At 41.3% G+C, this 23838-nt stretch overlaps 1 protein-coding gene across 1 annotated transcript; it reads left to right on the top strand.

Moving 5' to 3' along the window:
* The first annotated feature begins 379 nt into the window (after positions 1-379).
* RRP15 (ribosomal RNA processing 15 homolog) lies at positions 380-23180 on the top strand. The gene is made up of 5 exons (XM_056357496.1): positions 380-482; positions 3793-4067; positions 5932-6029; positions 6862-7063; positions 22497-23180. The coding sequence occupies exons 1-5, from the start codon at positions 419-421 to the stop codon at positions 22647-22649; spliced, it is 792 nt and encodes a 263-aa protein (XP_056213471.1). The 5' UTR covers positions 380-418; the 3' UTR covers positions 22650-23180.
* Positions 23181-23838: the final 658 nt, after the last annotated feature.

Below are 23838 nucleotides of genomic sequence, written 5' to 3'. Positions count from 1 at the left end.
AGGGATCAGCTTCCTCAGCACACAGAAATGTGTACAGAAACGTGAGGCCACCCACTGAGGCCACCCAGCCTTCTGAAGGCTCCTGAGGGCCCTCACGGTCTCACTGGCCTTTGCCCACTGCTGGAGGGGGCAGCGCCCCAGCGCCTGAGACTCACAGGCCTCCCCGGGCCTGAGGGACAGGAGAAGCCCTGGCAGACCTCTCTGATTTATTTGGGTTTTCATTTCTACCGCTTGGCCAGTGAAAACACCCTATCTGCCCCCGCCAGGCTCCTGGAGGCGCCTACGTGCCCCCTCAAGCCCGCGGCCCGCCCCGGAAGCCGCTGCCGTCGCTCTCCTGCCCGGAACCTTTAGAGCCGGAACGCAGGTTCGCGGCGCGGGGGCCGGGCCGGAACACGATTTGGGGAGGACGCAGGGGAATATGGCGGCCGCCGTGGCGGACCCATGTGGACGTGCGGCTGCTGTGGGCGAGCAGGCAGACAGCGGTAACCGGGGGTGCTTCGCCAGCGGGAGAGGGAAGGGGTGGGAGTGGGAAGGCGTTTGACTCGCTGTTCTCTCGGACGGGCTTCTAAGGTCTCTCCGGCCCCCGCCGTGGGCCGCCTCCGGCCGCTCCTCAGCCCGTCAGGGCCCGCCGGTGGGCCCAGCCACTCCTCGCCCCCTCCGGCGCCGGGCCCGAGGGTCGGGGCCGGCTGGTGCGAGGCGGCCGGAGCTAGGGCCCCGGCCCAGCCCCCTGCCGAAGGCTCTTCCCGGTGGGATGGAGGCGGCGGGGCTCCGTACGGGTGGCTTTCCCGCGGTGCCCGACGTTGTGCCCGCCGGCCCTGCCCGCCCTGTGCCGTGCTCTCTGCTCAGCTCGGCGAGCGCTGGCCGCAGCCCGTTTGTGCCCTGGGCCCACCGCGGTAGCTCGCTGCCGTGTGCCTCTGGGGCGCCTTTCCTGGGGGGTGGCGGGGCAGAGCGGGCCCGTCCGCGGGGGGCGGCGGCTGCGTGTCTGCCCCTCTGGCCCCAGGGGCGACCCTCGAGCTACGCCAAGTGCGGTAACCCCGGGAGAGCGCGGAGTACAAACACGGTCCTACTCCATCCTTTACACGTGGTTCTCTGCTCGTCCTTGCCTCTTGGTGTGTGGTGAGGGTATAGCCAACTAGCTGTGAGCCTTCCCAATCATGTCATGTGATACTGGGTAGTTTTCCTCCCTTGTTCTGGGAGGAGTCAGGGCTGTAGCTGACAGGGGTGCTGTTTGCTCTGGGGGTCAAAACTGAACCCCAGGGGAGACCTTGGGTGGGAGCTCCTTTCGCAGCTCCTTGCTGAATGATTGCTGTTTTTAACTGCGTGTGTCTAAACCTACATCGTTGAGCAAGTTTAGAAGAATAAAGTATGGAGATGTACATGGATATTCCCCCACCCCGAGAACTTTTTATATTAAATCTATGCCAGGCTTTGATCTTTGCAACTCAAATTAGAGGCCCAGGTCCTACTTCTGAGAGTTGTTCTAGTCTAAATTACTTTGAAATAGCTCTGCTTTAGCTCATGCTATTAACAGATCCTCTGATATGTTAAAAGAAGTAACTCATGGCTGCTTGTTGAAACCTTGTTCATCTCTACTTGTTGAAAGCAAACTGTTGTTGATGGCATTATCCTCCTATTATATTGGCAGAAGATATGATGTAAAGGAGTCTAATACATGCTTTTGCAATTTTCCTCTTTATAAGTCTAATCAGTTTTTATGGCTGACTCCGTAAGTTGGTCCTAAACGGTGTGTGGAATTTGGGTTTGGACTTTTGGTAGCTGTTAGTTTTTGTATGTATAAAAAGCTGCAATTAGGCGTTAATTCCCTGTTTAAAAACCAGATAGCAATATTCTAGCGTGGACAGGGACTAGGGGTGAAAACTTGACAAATTATTTTACATGAGGGATCAAGATGTGGTGATGTACCTCTTCCTTTGCATGCAATATGAACATTTTTTTTCTTTAATTTAGAAATGGGGATATGGAGATGTACTGTTATCCTACGAAGGATGCCTTTAAATAGTTTCTGAATATGTTGAACAATTTTGCCACTGCTAAATTTCCATTTTATAGTAAGGACTGTTGAAAAAAACAACCCCAAAATTTATCCTGTGTGGACCATGACACAACACTGCCTTCACCTTAGTGGTAGGAAAAATCATACTGTTAGAGATAATGAACAGGTGTTCAGTAAGTATTTATCTTCTACACTTGTGGTGTAAATATACAACTTTGCTTCTTTTTCTGAGCCTCTGAATATGCCTGGGCATTAGAGGCTTTGTTTTAAAATGGTTAATGCCATTGTTTTGGTGCTATGTTGGGGTTTTTTGCTTGCTTGGAAAAGCACGTGAAGAAGGCAGAGTAATGAGTTATTCTGGTGTCAGAGTGTATGTTTTAAGTAATTAAACAGACAGTTGATAGGGAATATCAGTAATAGCTGTCTGTGTGGTTTTACAGAAAACATCTTGTGAAGCTTTTCTGACTTCATTCTCTTAATGATTTGGTTTATGAAGGTACTTTACAGGATGTAGTAGTGCTTAAGGAGCAAAGCACTTGGCTTAGCAGTACCTAACATTGTGATTTTAAAATATTCTTTTCAAAGTAGTGTGGAATGGTAGATGGATGAAAGCCAGTCAGCTGGTACCCCAGAGTTGGTGGGGAATTGTCCCCTTGCTGGTGGGACTGTGGATGTGTTGGAAACCAGCCTCCTTCTGTCCTGCACTTGATTTGCAGCCTTGAAAATTGTATATAATTAATTTAAAACTCCTGGGTGGCACAGATATTAATAGAATGATATTAAATAGTGGCAGGACACTTGTATGCTCTGCTCTTGATTACGTGATAAAGTGGTCCACTGAAATAACCAAACGTATTTTAGCACACCCTAAACTTGTAGCCTGTTTTATTCTACTTAATCATCCACACTGTTAAAGACTTTATTCTTGCTCTTTGTCCTGCTGAACAGGTTAAGGAGGGAAGTATCAGATTCTTCATGTGTCTGATTTGCTGTCTAGTTAGCTGTTTCCTCCCGTCTTGCTGTTGCTTGATTGAAAACTTCAGTATTGTAACTTTAATTCCTTCTTTTTTGTTTTTGAAGGGGGCTTAGGGTAAGGAAACTTGAACTTGGGGGTGTTCTATTTGTGTATTAAGAACTTGAGCAGTTAAGCTATAAAAGCTCAGTGCCTCTGGTTTCTTTTTAAGCTGTCTGACAACTGTCTTGATTCTGTATTTCACAAAGTAGTCTCCAGTCTGTGTTCGTTATGCTTAGGTAATCGTATTTTTGCTGGCATTACTTTCCTTGAGCAGATGTTGCTTTCCTGTGAGAAATGGCCCCCTACCTTCAATTTAATCCATGTGGCTGGTTGCATTTAAACACTAGATGTCACTGTTGCGGTTTGCAAGTGTGTACATCCATACATATAGATACATGTGTGTCTATACATTTATAAATGGTAATTTTTTAACTGGAAAATACACTTTTTTCCAAAAAATACTACTCCTAAACATCAAAGTATTCATTAGTCTAATAATAAATATCCAAGGCTGCCTTCTCCTTTACCCAAGCTCTTAAATCTACTTCATCACTGACATGAGCAAGCACTTTCACTGGATACTTTCTAATAAATTCATTATGGTGGTGTATGCCTGCTTGAGGAGTTAATTGTAACAGCAGGCAGTACGTGGCCTTGAACTCAAGATAACACTTACATGTGGAGCAAATTACGCTGGTGATGGATCCTTAGTAGAAACAGAACTGATAATGTTTTTCTTTTTTTTTTTTTTTTTTACCCTTAGATTCTGAGTTAAGCTCAGGAATTCCAGAAGACAGCTACTCTTCAGGAGGAGAAGCCCTGGATGGCGATGATGAAGATGAAACGGCAGCCCAGGGCCATGCGGTTGAAGAGGCAGCAAGCTCCGAAGCTGGCCCAGGTGCAGGCTGGGCAGATGCCATGGCAAAAGTGCTCAACAAAGCGATTCCACGAAATAAATCCACCATCTTGGCCAAGAATAAAAGCCTGGAGAAGGAGAGAGAAAAGGAAAAACAAGAAAGGCTGGAGAAGAGGTTGAAGGTGAGAAAAAGATGCAGTATTTCATTGTGCAGTCACAGTAGATGGGGACACATGCAAGATCCCCTCAGTGGGGATTTGGGAGAGTGCTCTGAGACTTTCAGTTTTGGAATCTCTCCTCCACAGTGATCTCAAGTAGCTTCAGTTTTTTACTTTCCACACAGTCATGCTGGAGGGCTTTTTCCCTTACTGCTTTTTCTGGGCCATCAGGCAGGCTGATCTTTGGCAGCAGGACTGTTCCAGCCTGTCAGCTTCAGGTGTTTTTGTTGTTGAGAAGGTTGAAAGCAGCTGCTTTAAGCTTAGTTTTCTAATTGCTGTTGTTAATTTGGAGTATAATTCGCTTTGTCGGCATTGCAAGTTGAAATAGTTCTCCCTCATTGAAAGTGAAAGAGAAGAAAATTGCTTTCATTTAATTTCTGCTGCAACTTCCAGAATCAAAGGTCTCTAGGTTGAGATTGCAGTAGTCATTGATGTGGTCTTGAATTGTTTGCTCCCCTCAGTGATTTTCCTGGTGCTTATTTATTAATGTGTCCATGCCCAAAATTGCTTCTGGTTCTGAAACTGTTATTAAGAAAACAGAACAGTGTTGGCAACGAAGTAATTTCTTTATGTGTCTTTGGTGGAACTTTTAATTCCAAGCTGTGATTGATTTACCTTCAGTCTAAAAATGCATTAATATTTCTAATGTCTCATCTTACCAGTTCTGTTTCAATGGGATAACAGTCTGGGACATGCTGTGGTTAGGCCAAAGCCTGCCTTTTAAATACAGAGAGCTTCAGTATGGCATCTGCTCTGTTATGGTTGTCCTAAATGCCTGTTCCTATCCAGTCAATATGTGGGAGTACCGTAAAGCAGAGGTGGGCTGCAGATCCCCAAACTGACTTGTTTACCCTTTAGAAAAATTTGAGAACAGCCTGCCTTTATTAATGTCTTGCTGATGGAAGCTAGACTGAGGCAGTTCTTTTGATCAAAGACAAAAGACACTGTCATAAACACACAAAATTGTAGTAGTCTGGCTGGAATTATAAAGATTCTGATATTTCATGAAAGACTACTTGTATAAAACACAGGTACTGCAACATCGTCAGGACTAGAATGCTCTTCAGTTATTAGAAGGTGGAAAAAAAAATATTACTACCTTACTCCTGAAGTAGAGGCTGGTGAAATAGTGTTGCCCTATTGCACGGGAAATACAGTGTTCTCCTATTGTAGCAGAAATAAAGCTGATGGTATTGTGGCCCCTGGTAATGGGAAAGTGAATCTGTTTGGTTTTGAAACAGTGCATCAGAAAAGAGACAAAAATCAGTGTTGTACACGGGAGTTGTTATCCAGTGGGCACTTGATGCTCTTCCTGGTGTTTGAGTTCTGCCCACTGTCGTCTTTGCTGTGTGGCACTGTTGCTCATGAGGCTGTCCTGTGATTAATTCAGCAGGGGAAGTCAAATTCCCAAGGCTCAAAATGTGACACGCCTGTCTTGATAGACCCAGGATTTCTGTGATCAGCTTGTGAAGTCTTGTAATTGAAAGCTGTCTTTGAATAATTCCTCCATCCGTAGCAGTCAGTGTGAAAGTATTTGAGTTTCTCTGTACTCCTTTTGCTTGTCCTGAGCTAGAGGCATCACTCTGGTGCAACTCTTATCTAGTTTTTGTTACAAAAGGCAAATGACTCTTAGAGATTTGATGGTGGGCCCTGGTGTGTCAGTGCAATAGACTTGCTTCAGACCTGTTATCCAGCCCTGTATCGGAGCTCCCCTTTTACCAGCTTTGTTGATTTATTTATATTTTTTCCTTCTGCTACATACTCTGTCAGGGTATGCTGAATTTTCAAATGCTCCATGTTGTTTCATGTAACAATATTTACAACGCAGCTCGATAAAAAGCGGGAGTGGGAAATGATGTGCCGAGTGAAGCCAGATGTTGTCAAAGACCGAGACACAGAAAGAAATCTTCAGAGAATTGCCACGAGGTAAGAGTTTTTCTGAATGCTTTCCTTAAATATATGTATATCGAAAAGGGGAGGAAAGGGCCTGTGCAGGTAATCTGTTTCCAATCAGAGTGAAATCTTAAGAAGTGACTAGCAGGAGCAGAGTGATTTATATACAGGTCTGCATTGTACAGTATCAGGTTCAACAACAGATTTCAGAAGCTTTATGAAAGAGTAAAAATTTAGAGGGGAATGTAATGTTTGCTTAACAGAAGTGCTTTGTTGGATCCCCTTATTTTGTTAATTTAATACGTTAAAAAATGTGGAACAGTTGTTTCTACTACTCTGTATTTTCGTTTTCCACAGAGGATTCACCAGATCCATGGCTGTTAAGTTCAGTTGCATGTTCTGCATTGCAGTAGTTTGGTGTTGCAGCATTTGTTGAGCACCTTGAAGTGCTGTCTGTATCTGTCTCCTTACTCATTCCTCTGCCTTGTCACCCTACTTCAGCTGCTCTTAAGATCTTTCCTGAGGAAATTAATAGCTGATTGTAAGATGAGTAACGCGCTTCTGGGGATGAAACGTGCTCTTGCACTGATCTAGGTACCATGTCACTGTGCTTGTTTCGGGATCTGAATTTGTGCATTTTTTTGTTACTGGTTCCTAGCAAGAAATATGAAGGAAGAGTGAAAACTGAAAGTCTCTGAAGTTGTAGTGAATGTTACTTGTTAACTGAATTGAGGTTCTGAGTAACTGTTTTGGGGAGCTAGAAACCATGCAGCATCTGCACTGATTAGTTGCTTAGGTAGGTGGTTCATTTCTCTAAAGGGAACTTGAGCGAAAAACTTTGTTTTGTTTTTTTTCCTTATCCCAGAGGTGTTGTACAATTGTTTAATGCTGTCAGGACACACCAAAAGAACATTGATGAGAAGGTGAAGAAAACTGGGAGCTCTGACAGGCAGCGTGCTAAACTGCTGTCGTCTGTTTCAAAGAAAGATTTCATCAGTGTTTTAAGAAACATGGACGGTGCAAAAGGAAGCAAGAATGCTGCTGGAAAGTCCACAAAAAGTAAACAGGTAAGCTTTGTTTTGGGGAGAAGATGCCTACAAGATACTCTAATAACAGCTGTTGTGAAAAGCAGGCACATTAATGGACAGCAATTGTACTGAAAAGTTATATGGGTTTTTTGAGACTACTTAGGAAGGGAGCAAGTAGCTCTTAGCCTGTTTTCCCTATCTTTTAAAGTGTCAAGGTACAAAACACTGGAATTTCTTATAAGACATCAAGCTTTGCATACAAATAACTTGGTTTAGCTGTGTGTTTAAAAGAAGAATACAAAAAATTAGATTTTTATCTTGGATTTTCCGCCAACTGTGGAACTAACTGCTAGATTTTAGTGGGTTGTGACGATTGGAATTTGGCCAATAGTAGTTACCAGTTCTTCAAAATTGTTGAACGTACGGGGGCTTTTTGTCTACTTGATGTGTTAGACTGTACTACTTGTACGTACCTACAGTTTTGGGCATTTCGAACTCGCTTCCTCCAATGATTATGGTATCTGGAACTGAAGCGTTTTGCCATACAAGTGAACACCACAACAGAAAGAAACTGAGACATACGAAACGTTATATGTAGGCTTTACTTTCCCCGAGCCTGTGTGTATGTTAGGCTGATGTGGCTTTATTGCTGTTGCAATGTTTTGGAAAGAAGTATTTTAATGTACTCCATTTTTTTCCAAACATACTCAAGAGAGACACGGTGTAGTTGGACTCATCCAACTCTTGATCGCTTCTTTCATCTTACCAAGTAGCTCAGGGTTGAAGACAAGTTGCTCAGGCATACTCTTGCTCGTATTTCAGAAGCTGCACGTTTTTGAAGCATATTTCTGTTCAGGTTTGAACTTTGTGCTTGGTAGTGGGTGGAATACTTCTGTTGGCCCAGATTCACAGCAGTTAACTAAGTGCTTTTCTGTGCCAGGAAGAAATACTTTAATCAGTTGGGAGACAACAGTTTGTCATATGTTTTTTGTTTGTGTGCACTTGGGGAGCATGCTGAAACACTGCCTGGCATGAGGAGCTCATACAATTTTCATGCAAGTGTAATATTAAAGTATTTTCTAAATTCTTCAGATAATGAGAACAATTTAGCTTGGTGCTGACACTTTATTTCTCCTTAAATAATTCCAGCTTGCTTGCTTGTTTGGGTGGGAGGGCATGCGTGTGTGTGGGTTTGGTTTTTTTTTTTTTTTTTCCTTCCCCCCCAACCCCTCCCTTGGAATAGCAGAACAACATTGGAGTGATAGCAGTGCCAGCTACTATTGTGGTAGGCATTAAAACAATAGCTGAGCAAAAATGAGGACCTTTGTGTCAGATTGTAGCAGGGCAAATTTTCCAATTACTAGGTCAAAAAACAAATTGCAGATGTTTCTGTACTGAAAAAAAAGTCTTATTTTGCCAGCTTCAGTAACAGCGTATTTCCATTACAGTGCTCTGCTGATACTTTAGATGCTGGCTGGTTAGTGTTGGTTTTGAGTCTTGATACAGGTACTGCTTATGCATTGCTTGGGAAACAAAATTTCAGATTTCAGAGTTCTTCATTAATATAAAGCTATACTTACAGGTTTGTTTTGTTTGGGAAGGGGATGAGGTTTTTGGTGTGTGTTTTTTTTTTTTTTTTTAAAAGCCATGTCTGCCTGAATAACTACTTCTCTCCCTTGTTGCATTTGCTTCAGTGGCTCTCCACTCAGTACAGAACCAAACTCTTCCTTTTCAAACTGTTCTTAATCGCCTTATTTTCTCTTGAGCATATCCTACCCGTTTAGCAGGCTCCCATCCTTGTAGTTGTTAATGCTTGAGGTTGAGGCCAAAATCTGCTCTTCGGTCTCCTCCTGAGAATTACACAAACACTTAGCCACTGAACAGTACTGTTGGCCACCACTGTCATATCTCTGCTTCTTGGTCTTTGAGGATTTTTCAGAGGGCATTAAGCAAGGACAAGGCTTTTGGGTGGTGAATTCCTTGCAGCAGGAGTTTGGTAGGTTGGTTGTGCCATCTGAAAGCTTTTGTTTGTTTGTTTTGTGGGTTGTTTTGTTTTGTAGCAGCCTGCTTTGTTTTTAGCAGTTGAGAGTATGGCATGTATTCAATTTTTAAAAAAGAGGGGGAAATATATTTATTTATCTCAACAAAAACAATGGAAGAGATGCCAATCCCAAACTCCAGGCACTCTGCCATCAATTAAAATGCAGTCCAGAACAATAAAAACACTACCCCACCCACATAAAACAAGCAGTCAGCAGGAAAAATAGCAGAATAAAGTTTTACCAGTGAAAGCAAACCTTTCTTGACTCAAGCCTTCTGCTATGAAAGGAGACTTGACTATACTTGTGAGAATGGGCAAATGCTCTTTCTTGTTTCTGAATGCAAAATTTGCTGCTGTGTTTCTGAAAATTTGGTGGTTTCTTCCAAATGTCACAGGGTGTTGAAGAAAGCCATTATAAAGCTCTGTTGTAGTTGATTATTTAGTCAGATATAAGCATGTGTGAGAAAAAGAAATTAAATGCTCTGTAAAGGCCCGTCTGTAGCAGCCAGGATTTCACGGTAGCACAACGACTTTAAAAAGTTTGTTCTCCACTTCCATCAGTTTCAGACATTGATGGGAAGGAAGGACGGGTAACCCATGCCCTTTGAGAATGTTGTTTATAATCTAGTATACTTTTAGCTATTAGCCTAAATATTACATGGTGTACACCCACCCAATGTAGCTATGAAAGAAAGACTGTAAGGCTGTGAAAATTTTCCTGTGCCATGTGAAACTGTAGCCCTTCTTGGGGTTCTGTGTGCCCAGATGGGAGTAATTACTGTTCAGAGCTGCAGCCAAAAGGTTTGCCTTTCATATCATTAGCTGTTTATCAAGGTATTTCTTAATCCTTGCTGAGCCAGCTGACTTGTGCAATATTTTTGACTTTTTTTCCAAGGTACTGTACATGATGCTTGCCTCTGGGTAAGATCATCTAATTTCCCTCCCCTCACCACCTTATCTGAAGCCTTGTGATGTGGGAGAAAAATGTAATAATTCTATTTTTAAAAAAAAACCAACCGACTTGTTTGTTGTTTGGGTGGTGGGGTTTTTTTGTTTTGCAACTTTTTTGGGAAGCATTTGTTGAAAAATGAGAGCTTTCAATCTTTTTCAACACAATCCTTACAGACCAGGTGTTCATTTCAGTATGTGTTGGTTGTATCTTGAAGCTTCCCACCTCTAAGGTACTATAAGTAACATTAAAGTACAGGTTAAAAGAAGATACGTATCAGAGATGCTGTCTGTCCAGTCCTAGAAGCTGAAGTCACTGTCTACAGAGGAAGTACAGAAGTAGGTAGTAGCAGTCAAGGATTCCTTCAAGGAATCCTGTGTTTTCTTTAGGCCCTTAAGAAATTTCTGGGTGCTTTTAGGATTATGGATTAGGGAAGTACCTTTGGTTCCAGGCTGAGTGAAGTTTCTCACCTTTGAGTTGCACAGACATGTTGGCTGATGCAGTGAATTACATAAGGTCTTGAAATCTTAGTTGTAAGAAGACAAAGAAATTCAGAGCTGATATTCCCAGAGCAGCCTCAAGTCTTCTCCCTTGCTGCATGTCAGTTACAACAGGGTCGTTTGGTACCAGAAGCTCTTCTTGACTCTGCTTGTCATTTGGGCTACTCCATGTAAAGCATTACTGGCTGGTAAAATTTCCTTGTGACATAAATAACTGGCATGAAAGGTACAGATGTTCTTTGTGACAGGCATAACCTGCACTCATCAACCTTTAATTTTTAATTAGGCCTTTCTAGCATGGTTTTCTGAATCACCTGTGTTTGCTTCAACTTGTAAGGTTTTTTTACACCAGATCTGTTGCAGAGCATTTCAATGGTAGAAGTGAGAGCAGGATTTCCTGGTCTGCTTTAGTAACCATGATCCAAATTCTGCAAGGTAATTTTTCTGTAATTTGTGCTGACTACATGACTTGAAGGTACAGTTTGTTTCCTGTGTTGTGATGACATCTGGAAAAAATTGGTGTATTGGTCTCAAAATAGTACCTATTCTAAAACGATTTATTGATGGAAGAAAGATGAGTGGAGAAGAATACAAGTGCTATTTGATATCAGCTATAGCTCATATGGGACTTGAAATAAAATGCTTTTCCAGAAAAGTTCCTTCTGCCTGAAGTGTGTTTTGTAAATATTCCTAGTGTGTTTGGTAAGTAATTTGATTAGAGCCAGGTTTGCTATAGATTTTTCTTTTGTTCATAAGACTTTTAATATGCATAAATATTTTAATGTTAAGCAGTAGTTTGAAGATTTTTTCAAGGGCAGGAGTGCTACACTTTGACTGCTGTTCTTGCTGGGACACAAGAAGTGATGTTGGGGCTTTCATTTTCAAGTAAGGTGGGGAAATAAATGTGCTTTCCAGGTTAAAAAGTAGATCTGTTTAAAACCTGTGAGAGTGACAGTTTCCTTTTTCTTGCAGCTGTGTAAGTACTGGCCATTGGTTTCTTCTGCTTTTTTTTCTGCAGTTTCCAGTGTAGAAGTGGGGAGGGGAAAATAAAAAAAAAGACTTATTTTCATCTGTATACCTGTTTGTATAAACAGTCCAAACAATTGCTTCAGCTAGCTGCAGGAAATAGTTTGTTTCTGAAGTATAGATGAAGGCATAGATGACTTCTAGAAATTTGGTAAGGTATATAAACACCCCTTTTAATCTTACAAGGAAACTTTTTGCCGTAGGTGATAATGACATTGCAGAGTACCAGAAGTTTTACTACAGCTGTTGTGTGCTGGTTTTACAGAACTAATTGAAGGAGTAACTAGGCGTGCATGTATTCCAGTGGATTTGAGGGGGCAGCCAAGTATTAATTTAGTTCAGCTGCAGCCAGAGTAGATGTGTTCTCCCAACTTTAATAAATGTCTTCCCATCACATGCACAGCAACTTTTAATTTGGATTCCTTTATAAATTGTGCATTTGTATTTGTTTTTCCCAAATGTGTGTACATTCTCTTGAAGGTCACCTCATATATGTTTGGAGCTGATGCTTTTAATGTAGCTTTTTGGGTTTGTACCAAAAGGTTGCTGACTACCTAATTGTATGCTGTATTCTGATTTTTGTCCTTAGGGATAAATGCAGTGCAGCCTGCCACCAGTTTATCCCAAATATCATATGTTCTTTAAGGTAAAGAGTTATTGTGCAGTATTAGAGGTTGGTTGATGGCAACATTTTTACTTTAGATCTGTTTACAGGAAGATGTTTTGGATTACCCTGTTTGGGACATCGGCAGGGTTAGGTTTTTAAGGTGTACAAGCTCAGTTCCCTCTCTTTTGCCATGGCTGGTAACACACATCTGTCTTAGTGTGGCAGTGTAGGTCTTTGTCAATATTTAAGTATTTGATTGATAGATGTCAAGAACTTGACACTGTGAGCTCAACTCCAAATAAGAGGGTTAAGGGCTGTGTGATGCCTGTATTTCACTAGGTTCACCCTTTTTCCTGTGGTTTTACTCTCAGATTTCCCTTTCTGCTGTCTTTTTTGAGATACTTGATCAGAAGTGAAGATGGGAAAAAGATTGTGATTTTGCACTCTGTTTCCATCAACCTCTTTTTTTTTTTTTTTTTAACCTCTTCATGTTTTATGCTCCTGACAGGTTCTTTCCCCCCGCACATGAGGGCCAGGCACACAGCGTGGCATCCTGGTGCCTACTGCCAGAGCAGCCCTGGCAGCTGCTTGCATGCAGAGAGCACTTCCCTGTTTGTCAGAACAACTCACCCTGCGATCAGTAAAGACAAACATTTTAGGAGAATTTGGATACGAAATAGATACGTTTGTATCTACTGAGGTGGTGACCTCAGGTTTGGAGAGGGCAGTCCCCCAAATGTTTGTAACTCCACCAGATCTGGGAAAGTGGTCATAGAGAGCAAAAGACGTGTTCCCAGCTCCAAAATAGATCATGCACTGATTTTTAAATTCAGAAAGAATGAATGATGCAAGATCTTAACGGTTGTAGGAAATGTATCTTTCTTTCTTCCTTAGAGCTGTAGACAAAATATTTTAAGTTCACCTTTCTGTGAAAAGAGATGAAGTGATTTTAGTTGAAACACTGCAAAAGCTTTCAGCATGAAGCAGTTGAAGTCTGGCAAATTCTGTAAGTGAATATAAACAGGGACTTGTGATTGAAATGTCAGGCAAATATGAGACAGCTTCATCTGTCATACGGGAGACTAACTTGCCTTGCTATTTGATTAGTAGTGTACAGGATACTATGATGGTGTTGTGTTTTGCAAGCCCCTTTTCAGTAAAATTATGTCCCAAACAACCACATTTTAAAAAAACAAACTTGTGGTACGCATCTTCTTTTGATCTTCTTGTAAGTATACAAAGCACAAAAAGTCAAATCCTATTAGAATTTATCTGGTAAATTGAGTTGGAAGCCTTATAAAAGCAACTCTCCACTTTTGGCTTTGTTCATAATTCTTACAGGCAGGGCGATGTACTTGGAGAAAAATACATCTGAATGTTTCATAAAGTTGTATCAAAAAGTGTTCTCTGGAAGTAAGAGAGATTAGGTGGAGCTTGTCTATCTGAACCAGTTTGTTTCCCCCATCTAAGCATTTTGTATTGGAGATTATCTTAAAAAGTGATTCACTTACTTTGAAGTTTTATTAAGGTATAAAATGTTCTGATTTCCACAGTGTGGAATTAGCAGATGTATATTAGAAATGACCTCTGTGGGCACCTACTCATCTGTTTTATCTTGGTAGACTTCAGGAGCAATGGGTCAAACTCCTTCCAGTTTCCAGTGTTTAGAGTGTTGCTGAATTGAGGGTTGTGGGTTTTTTTGGGAGTTTTTTGTGGTTTGGTTTTTTTTTTAATGGGAAAATCTGGGCAGTTTTTAATGAGTGTTTCTGAAATTTACTGAAGGCTTAGGAAATACACTTTTTTTTTTTTAACTACTGTTATTACAGGTGATACTAAAGCTGTCGTCTTGGAAAGATCTGACCTCTTTTTGGTCTGTTGCTGAACCCTGGACGGTGTTCTATATGTGGTTTGTGTCATTTCTTCTCCACCTGCAGGCGCTGGGAAAACCCATACAAAAACATAGGAGATGGTAGGATCAGAAATGTAGAGAAAGGGTAGCAGGATGGGTAAGATAAAGGATTGGGATCACGGGCAGTTTACGTATTTCCTCTTCAGGTTTAAACTGCGTTTAGAAAGCAGCCTGGGAGTGTTGAGGGGTATGGTATGTTCCTTAATGAGTTTGCCACTCACCCACGACTGTGTGAGGGAAATTACAGGAATATGAAATCAAAGAGGCTTGGATTTAAAGACATTTAGGATATGTTGCAAAAGCCATTTTAAGTAAAAGCAGGGGCAGTGAGGGTAGAGAGGTTTAGCCAGACAAGCTGCTTAGTAGTCATAAAGCTTCAGTATTTCATATTTAGTAATAATACACAAAAGCTAGTTCTTTGTGGTTTGGGGTTTTTTTTCTCCCCATCCTGCCTCATAGTTTTTTGGATCCCTATGCTTGTTTTGGGACTCAGATGCAAGTGGAAATCCTGAGTCAGGAAGAGGAGGGTTTTTATTAGCCCCACTTCTTCCTCATCAGCTACTCTGAGATGATTTCTTAAGTGCTGGAAGTGAAGGACTATTAGCCCCACTTCTTCCTCATCAGTACTCTGTGAGATGATTTCTTAAGTGCTGGAAGTGAAGGACTTGGTCATTACTCTAGCCTTGGTTGTTTGAGTCAACCTTTTGGGACTCACTCAGCTATGCCTCTTGCTGAATCATAATGAAAAACAGTAGATGATTTCAGCATCGCTTGTAGGAAATAATCTGAGTCACATTCAGATTATTCAAAAATCTGCGAGCTGCTAATTTATTCTAAAAAAGAATCAAAAAATACTTCAAGCAGCTAGGGGCCTGCATGTTTCTTTACTGTACCAGCAGGCAAGCTTTTATAAAAACCTGCAGAAAACTTGAGGTACCCAACTGAAACAGTACGCAAGTGTCTTGCATAAATGGGTGACACCTGAGAAAAATCTGTTGTGACTCACAAATACTTGTCTGAAGTAGACTGTGTCAGTACTTGATTTCTGAGGGATAGCACATTGAAGGCCTTAGTCTTGGCCAGATGCTTTTCACTAGGCGCTCTTGCTGTGTCTGTGTATTTTCCAGGTACAGCTTGATGGTTTGGAAACTCTGTAGCTTGCATCAAGGATGTTGTGGATCTGTGTGATGTTTAGGCTGATCTTTAAACTCTTAGCATGTCTTCATTACTGCAGGAAATACACATTAAGAAATGTAGGACCAGCTGATGGAGAGAAGTCTTTTTCATAACTTGTGAGATGTGGCGTGGCATTTCATTCAGGGTTGAAATGCCTCTAAATATCTAGAAAAGTTCTTTCTTCCTTTATTTTGAGTCCCATCCAAACAGAACAATTTGCAGTTCATTTTCTTATTTGGAATAATGATGGAATCTGGCCATGTAAGTTTGCTCTTGGTAACTGACCAATATGTTTGTTTGGTACAAAGTGAACAGTATTTTGCGGACTGGTTACCGGAGGCTCACGTTTAGCTAGCATGAAAAGCTGGTCTTTCTGATGGCCAGCATTGTCTTTTCAAAGTCAGAATTGTTGTTCAGTTACTTTGAATACTGTAACTTGCTGTACAAATTTGTATCTGAAGAGCAACGGAAGTATAATGTGTTGCTTTAAATACAGAAGTCTCGATCATATGTTGCTTTCAACCACAGTACTCCTTGGGTCTTTACGTCAAGAATTAATTGATCTTGGTGCTGTGCAGTCATTGCTCTAAGGATCCTCTCATTGAAGTAATTAAATTACAAAGCTGTGTGGAGACTTACAGCTGAAGAAGTAGGAGTAATAGGTGAACACTGAGGTAGCTGTGGCTGGTATGGTAGGCAGTAATTTCACTGTCAGTAGTAGAACCGCTGATAAACAGGCATGGCAGGTGAGGGTGATGAAGCAGGTTTGTTTTTACAGGAAGAAAAAACAAACATGACTGAAAATGAGCAGTGATGGCGTACTGAAAGAGTATACTGCCTGAAACTTTCTGTCCTGATGTGTTGTTGCTTGATAACCTAACACAGGGAACATGTTATTGCTCTCTTTCTAGGTGTCTTGTCCATAATAATTTGCAGCCTAGTTTGAGCTAATTTTTGTTCGGTGCCTACTTAACAATACTTACTGGTGGAACTTTTTTCTTTTTTATGTCATTGGAGTGTTTTGGCCTGACAGTGATGTAATTACTTGACATTCACAACATTGTCACTTTGCCTTGTATTTTACAGAATGTGAGTTACAAAATTACAGAATATATTCCACAAGGGGAACTGTTAGTATGGGTTAAGATAACAGTTCATACCTGCGTTGTAACTTAACTGTAAGTCTGTTTCTTTAGGTGAGGCTTATTTTCAGGTGGGGTTTTATTTGATGAGTTTTTATTTTCTGTGAGTAGATCCCGGGTGTAGCATGCCCATGCTGTTCATCATCTCATTAAAACCTGTAAAGGGAATATGGGTGCCAATATGGCCAGACATAGTCTTGCAGCAGCGTGTGGTAAAATTCCTTGTGCGGCAGAAGAATTTCCAAGACTGCTGCTATCAGAGCTGGAGCACAGAATGGGCTGAGGAGTTCCAGAGCATCCTGTATGCAGGAAGCCCCTGTGTTATGGTTGAATTCTTAAAATATTTTTGCTTTTCTGACAGAAATACTGATTTATGAGCTTCCTGATGGCTGAGGAAATCTGTTCCCTCATAAGCTCTTTCTGTGATTCTTCTTTGCAACTGAGCATTTAGTAATGATGGTAATCAATTTTCTTTGCCTAAGTCCAGATGAATGCTTGTTTTTAGAAATTCTGTAATTCAGTTCTGACCCCTCTAAGGCTGAGGCACGTTTAAGTCTCTGCGTGCCAACCCAAAGCATTCCTTCCCATTCACACATCTCCAGTTCTAGTAAACCCCAGAGAAGGATGTGAGGATGGGGAGATTCCTCACGCAGGCCATTAAGCTCTGGGTGGTCTTCTGGCTGTGTTTAAAAGGAAAATCAGTATTTGTGCTTGTAGTAATAATTGCAGCGTGTTACTTGGAGAGAAATTTGGACAGGAACAGCAAGTTTCAAAACACACTGTGAAATTTTCATTTTTAGATTTATTTACTAAAAATGCCAGTGCAGATTCTGATGTGCACAAGAGACCTTGTGGTATGAGTGAGTCTCCTGTGCCACTGTTGATATCTGCAGTGTAGTGTTACTTTGAATATACCAGGGCAGTTCAGTGCAGTGGCTCTAATTTCTCATTCAGAGAGAGCATGCGAATGGGTATTGAATAACTCTCACCCTAAGGAATAAATGATCATGGAGAATTATATTGCAGCAGAATAGACTTCTCTTGTGCAGCTTCCGTGTTCTTCAAGCTCAAAAATGCTTCCCAAAGTGAGTCGCTGTGAGACTTCAGCTCAGAAGTTCAAAATAGTAGTGGTGCAGGATATATTCTCAATTACCAGATCTGTGGGTTTTTGTCTCTGTGGGTTCAGGCATACATAGGAACCTTTCTTATAATCAAGATCTCACTAATTCAAATTAAATAGAGCTGGAAGAGCACTGATAATTAAACCTAAGTATCATTTTTCTGTTAAAAATCATTACATTTTGTTTTCTGCTTATATTGCTTCTTTAGATACTTCAGCTGCAGTTTTCTTTATTTGTTCCCTGCCTAGAGGAAACTTGCTTTCTTAGCCTGTGAACTTGGATATTCCTGAAAATAAATTTAGGAGAAATGATTATGCTGGTGTTCTTTGTTTTCCATTTCCTCCCCTCCCTTCTACAAAGTGTGTTTTTTGTTTTTTTTTTTTAATTGCGATTTAACATACCACAGTGTATGCTGATGCTGGTTTTTTCGACCTAGGTTTAAACCAACTTGCTTGAGGATGAGAAACGGCAGCAGTCATTCTGAGCAAGATGCAGGCTGGCAGGGAAGGTAGTTGTCAGATGTATGTGAAAATACATTTTGGCAGTTACGCTTTTAAACTTCTTCGTGACAAAAGCCTCCCTGTATTTCAAGGTCTTAGATGTTTGTATTGAGCAAAACAAAGGAACCTGGGGAGACAGTTCAAATTAATTAGACATGTTAGAATTGTTTTCTCAGGGCTTAAAGTCGTTGCTTGAGAGATATTTACGTTAGAAATTCCTTCCCTGACAGGTACAAATAAACGTTTATTTTATGTGATGGTAGAGAGAGATGCCCCTGCAAGCTCTGGCATTTCATCTTGTACATGGAGTAAAGGCGTGGGAGTCCAGTGTGCTGACTGCAGTTCCTAGGTCTTAAAAATGTTCGTTTGTTAATACCTACGTCGCTGTAGCAATTCCCCTACAGCCTGCACCCAGAAGACAGTAACTGCAGGGTATGTTTGCTGTTTTGCAGATGCAGAAACTGGGGTATGTTCAAGTGATGGGAGCTGGTGCAAAGCAGAGCGAGAAATGCTGTCTTTGATCTGCGTGTTCTCATTTCAAGACTTACCTTTTAATGCCATTACTTACCAGTAAGCATTATGGGGCTTTGGTCTGCTTCTGCAGTGTGGGGTTCTGAAAAGCGCTGGGAAACTTTCCTGCTCTGGTTTTAGGATATTGCTGTGCCAGTAAAGCAACAGATGAAAATGACAATGTCCTGTGACTTAGGCAGACTGAATTTAATTCCCTTAAGCTTTCAAAGGAAGCAGGCTTTGAGCTAAGGCACTCGTTTGCAGACTGAAGCAGCTGTGTGCTGGTACAAGTATCCTGCTGCTGCTTCCAGCAGCTTAAGAAGGGGTGGAGAGCATCGATCTCCAACCTGAGTGGCAATGCAGTCTGCCACAACTCCAGTGGTGAGTTTGGCAGGTCTCTGTTGATGATACTGTAATGTCTTTTACCAAGAGTGGATTATATAGCTCCAGATTTTTTCAGTGGTAAAGAAATCAACCAAAACAGGGAGATTTCTAACTTGATTATATAGCTGCTGCTGATGCCACGGGGCTTTTAGACCAATTCCTCCAAAAGCATCCAGGAGGCAATTCCAGCCCGGATCCTGCAAGGGATGGCTGTTTGGTCTAGGTGACGGACCTAAGCTTTGTGGGTGGGTGGGTGGTTTTATTAGGACTTGGCTAAGAATTTCAGTTCATTTTGTCCTGGTGCAGATTGTAGAAGATATGTCTTCAAACCAGAATTAGTTGGGGAAGTGTGGCCCCACTACAGAGTCTTACTTGTGTCACAGCTAATGCTGTGACACACCAAGCAGGCAAGATGGTATTTATTTATGTGATCTCTTTTCAACTGGGGTTCAGTCTGTCCCAGCAATAAGTGTCTGCACTAGAATAACTACACTGTACATTTTGGTCTCTCTTATTTTGGCTCTTAATAACAAGCGTATCACAGTGTACCAGTGACTCCTGAGATATTTTACCAACTCCTGCCTTTTGAAATAGGTTGTCACACCTTCAGGCAAAGAACAAACCCGTTCAAATGTATGTACAAAAAAGAAGGGGGGGGGGGGGGGGCGGGAAAGCAGCACCAGAATTTTTCACTCCATGCCTTGCCGAAGGATCCGTTTTATGTAGCATTACACACTAATGTTTATATAGCCTGCTTTGTTTTCGTTTGGGGATGTTCAAAGGGGACTTCTGTGTTGTAGTGAAATGTGGGAGATGTGGATGAACAGCTGACTGAGAGTTCAAAAGCGGTTGTGTAGCATGAAAGCTGGTTTATTTTCCACGTGCCAAGAATTGGTCGTGTTTTATTTAGATGAAACCAGATTATGGCATTGAAAAATCAAGTGTATTAACGTTCTTACATAAAGCAAGTTGGGAAGCAATGTTGCAGTTGAACTAATTGTTAATTATATAAATAGTCTTGCTGCGTATTTTCTTAAGACTCCAGGAATGTTTTGTGATAAAATAGATCTGGGGAGATTTTATTTTGAGGGGAAAAGAGAGCAGTAAATGAGTTAGGAATGAAGATACTAAATGTGGGGTTTTCTTCACTTGGGAGCATGCTTAAAATTGATTAAATATTGTCTTTCAAGCATTTAATCTTAATCTTTGAGGCATGGACATGCTACCACTGTCTTTCTCCTTAGGGCTTGTTGTAGAATTCTATTCAAACCTTTGTGGTGCCTTGCGCAGTGGGTAATGCTATGGAGGATCAGCATCCCTCTTTTGTTGAGGCCCTGCTTTTGTCCCGTTCACTTGATGTGGCCAGAAAGAAGGGCTCATGGCTGCTGAATAGTAGCTTGTGATGAGTTTGAGCATTGGGCTTTTCAATCCCTGAGCCTTTCACTGTCATTGCTGACAGTGATCTACTACTTCTGTGCTGTTTAATAAACAAAACAACAACAACAAAATCCCTGTTCTGTGCATCTGGGGGGGAAAAAAAGAGGAATCTCTGCTGGTTTTGTTGTTATTGGAAAAAAACCCAAACCAAACAAGAAAATTGGATTGTGTTGTAAGGAAGATGGGATTTTTCCATCTGTATTTCAAGTTTAACCCTGTGGCGTGTTCAGTGATTTATAAAAGGTTTGCATTAAAAAAAGGAAAATCTTGATGACTTTTGTAATCCTTTCAACCTTTCTCTACTCTGCAAAGGTAAACATATAAAACAACTGAAATACAGTTAAAAAGGGAGGAGGGGGAGGTGATGGGGAAAGCACTACCCTCTCCTTGCATCCCAGAACCGAGTACCTGTGTTTGCACTAATACAAATTATTCCCATGTGAACATCTTAAGGTCTGCCCGGGGACATACCTTATCTGTAACTCTTTAATTCCAGGTAATTGATTGCCCTGTCTGAGATTATTTCAGGCTTTACTGAGTATAGCATGTGAAGTGAATTGCTGCAAGAATGGGAAGTGGTTAGGAGGCACTATCCTGGGGAAAGGGGGATTGTTGAGATGGGAGAGTTACTCTTAAAGTAGGCATCAATGAGAGCAGCTGTGAAGAGGACAAACCACAAACAAAAAACCCAAAGAAAAACTTTTTTGTTTGAGCTGGACCCTGGGAGATTCATTTTGGGAAGGAAAGTGTTAAGACTGTTGCCCTTTTTTGTGATAGTAGTCTTTCAGAAAGAGCTGCAGGAGAAGTCACATTTAGCATTTCTGCTGTGTGTTTACCTATTAAGAATAGATAGTTTGGCAGACTTTTTTTGCACTCAAGTGATTTCTGCTGGTGTGATATGATATGTTAGGTTTACAGTGATGGACCTGCATTCTCTATTCCTCCTGGTATTAATTATATTATTATATATTGCGTATGCTGCTCTGAACGATTGCAGAGACATTAGCTTAAATACGCTATGGTTCTGTGTATTATGTATTACTACATGCGTGACGAAGAAGGGACTTGAACAGATGTCTACAGTGATCATGTATTTACTACAGGTTTTGCATCGAGTAGGCAACTGTACAGTGTCAGGAGGTGGTAGTTACTTCAACCAGGGTGAGTCAGCTGGAAAAGCTCACCCAAGATGCCTGTAGTATCTTCATTTCAGAGACCCTGCAAAAGTAAATTACTGGTTTGGGTACCCCCGATTCCACTTCGGTAGGACAATGTTTTGCTTGCCTGCTGGACACTGAGCCACATTGTTCCTCAGGAATATTTTGCTCCTAAGGCTTAACCCACCAAAATCCTTCAGTGCATCGAATGCTTTTTGGTATTTTCCTTCAGTGAGAGCTTCAAGCTGTTATTTGCGAGTGGTGCCACAGGGTGGCGCTGTTGCACCGCCCAAGTACGATGTCCCGTAGAAGAACTGCAACCCAGGCTGCTTCCATCCTGCCCTGAGACTGCTCCTCTCGCTGGCCTTTATGACTTACCAGTCTGTGCAGCATGGCCTCACTTTATCTGCCTTCGAGAGGTAGGAAACTTGGAGTAAGGTGTTGTTGGCTTGCTGAGTGCAGATCAACTTTGTTTCTTTTAGAGGCAGCTTTGAACCATATGACAAGCCCAGGTAGTGAGGTAATAATCCACATAAAGGGGATTTGGTTCACGTATCACAGAATATGTTCAATATTAAATTTGGTGGGTTTTAAGCCTTTATTAAATCCATATTTGTGTGTTAGAAATGTGCCAAGAAGTGTTCTAATGAAGCAGCACCTGGGGGTTAATAAATGATATCATGAATCCATTCTGATTGCCAAGAAAGATTTTAATAAAGGAAGCCATGCCCAGGGTTGACTGTTTGATCCATGAGGAATAATTGTTTTGTTTCCATATTTCTTTTATTGGTTGGTTAAAACAAGTTTGCTTTTTAGCATCAAGTCATTTATGAGTGTCCTGCATATTTCTGTGCACCATTTGCATAAAGAGCTAGGTCTTGGTAGGTCTGCCAGGGCAAATTGTAAGAGTATGAGAGGTTTCCTTCCGATTGCATGAAAAGCTTCCATCTCTTACTGCCTTTCACATTCATCTTGTCTTCCCGTTTCCTCTTCTCCTCCCCTCAAACACTCAGGGTGAAGTGAAGTCTGAAGAGGGGCCGGAATGGAACATACTGCGTGATGACTTCATGATGGGAGCATCTATGAAAGACTGGGACAAGGAAAGCGATGGAGAGGGCAATACTGAACAAGGAGGTGGTCTGAAACAAGATGACGACAGTGACTGAATGAAACTGAAAACCATTCAAGATAATACTTTATTTTCTTAACTTTGTTTGGATAAAAAGTCAGCATTCTGTGAATGTACAACACTTGGAGGATCTCTCTCTTTTTTTAAAGGAAAAAGAAAAGACTTGCACCACTTCGGAGTGTTTTCTCCTCCATGTCAAACTTATTTAATATAGCTTCATTTGCTATACCGAAATCCTGAAATATTTTCCAAAACATGTATAATTTTCAACATATTTCCAAAACATTTTGTACAGTCAAAATAGTGGCACCTGCCCAATGAAAGAAAGGTTTTGCCAAGGTCATTAAAAGTTTATACATTAGTCATGGCAATTGATGTATTAATGTGCCTGCATTTCCAAATCAGTGTTGCACTTTGAAAAGTTGTTAGCAATTCGCAACAGAAATGGCTTACAATAAACACAGAAATGCCGTCACCTTGTAAAGTTATCGGACTCCTATAGAGTCTTTACTACTTTGGCCAGAAAAGGTTTTGTAGATAATAAAGAAAAGTAACCATTAATGTAATAGTTCTGGTCTTGGAGCATTAGTTTGATTGGAGACAACTCTAGAAACATAATTGTAAAAAGAGTTGACCCTACTGATTAGCTTTTACATTTTTATTTTTATATATATGTGTTTTTTCCATTGCAAGTCTGAAGTTGTATAAGCTAAGAGACTGGTAAGAGAGGAAAGGACAGTCGTTGGCTTTTGTTTTTGTTGGAGGAACGAGGGCTTTTCTAGCAATACCACATAAAATTGTGTTCAATGTTGCTTCATTTGCAGTTCTGGTGTTCTGGCCTTTTTCAGTAAGGAGCTGGACCTCTACACATCCTGTGGGTTTAGTCGGCTATAATGCTAATTCTTCAGGTCTTTGAAAGGTCAAACAAAAGCCCTTCCTCTTAGGTGCATGCTGTAACAGTCACAAATTTTGGAAGACATCTGTCAGTGTAACACTGCTGGCTTTGTTTAAGCTACAGCAGTTTCTCCTCATTAGCTGTTTGGTTGCGAAGGTGCAGAAGCTGCCATACTTAATAAGAATATATTCTACGTAAGCACATGCATACGGAAGGAAGTGCATTGCGATTAAGGTGTTCTAAATGAGGGGCTGGGGTTGAATTCTGCTGGCTGATGCAGTGTCGTTTGTTTAACTTTCCTATCACATTTCCCTGTTTGCTATGTGAAGAA

Source organism: Falco biarmicus, chromosome 12 (genome assembly GCF_023638135.1).
Source record: "Falco biarmicus isolate bFalBia1 chromosome 12, bFalBia1.pri, whole genome shotgun sequence".
In the NCBI taxonomy this organism is placed as follows: Eukaryota; Metazoa; Chordata; class Aves; order Falconiformes; family Falconidae; genus Falco; species Falco biarmicus.
Note: the sequence above shows the minus strand (reverse complement) of the source record. Positions and strands in the feature narration are given on the sequence as shown.

Coding starts and splice junctions, on each gene's coding strand:
- RRP15 (XM_056357496.1), top strand. CDS start 419: ATGGCGGCCGCCGTGGCGGACCCATGTGGACGTGCGGCTGCTGTGGGC. Junction 4,068..5,931: donor GGCTGGAGAAGAGGTTGAAG/GTGAGAAAAAGA, acceptor TTTACAACGCAG/CTCGATAAAAAGCGGGAGTG. Junction 7,064..22,496: donor AGTCCACAAAAAGTAAACAG/GTAAGCTTTGTT, acceptor TCAAACACTCAG/GGTGAAGTGAAGTCTGAAGA.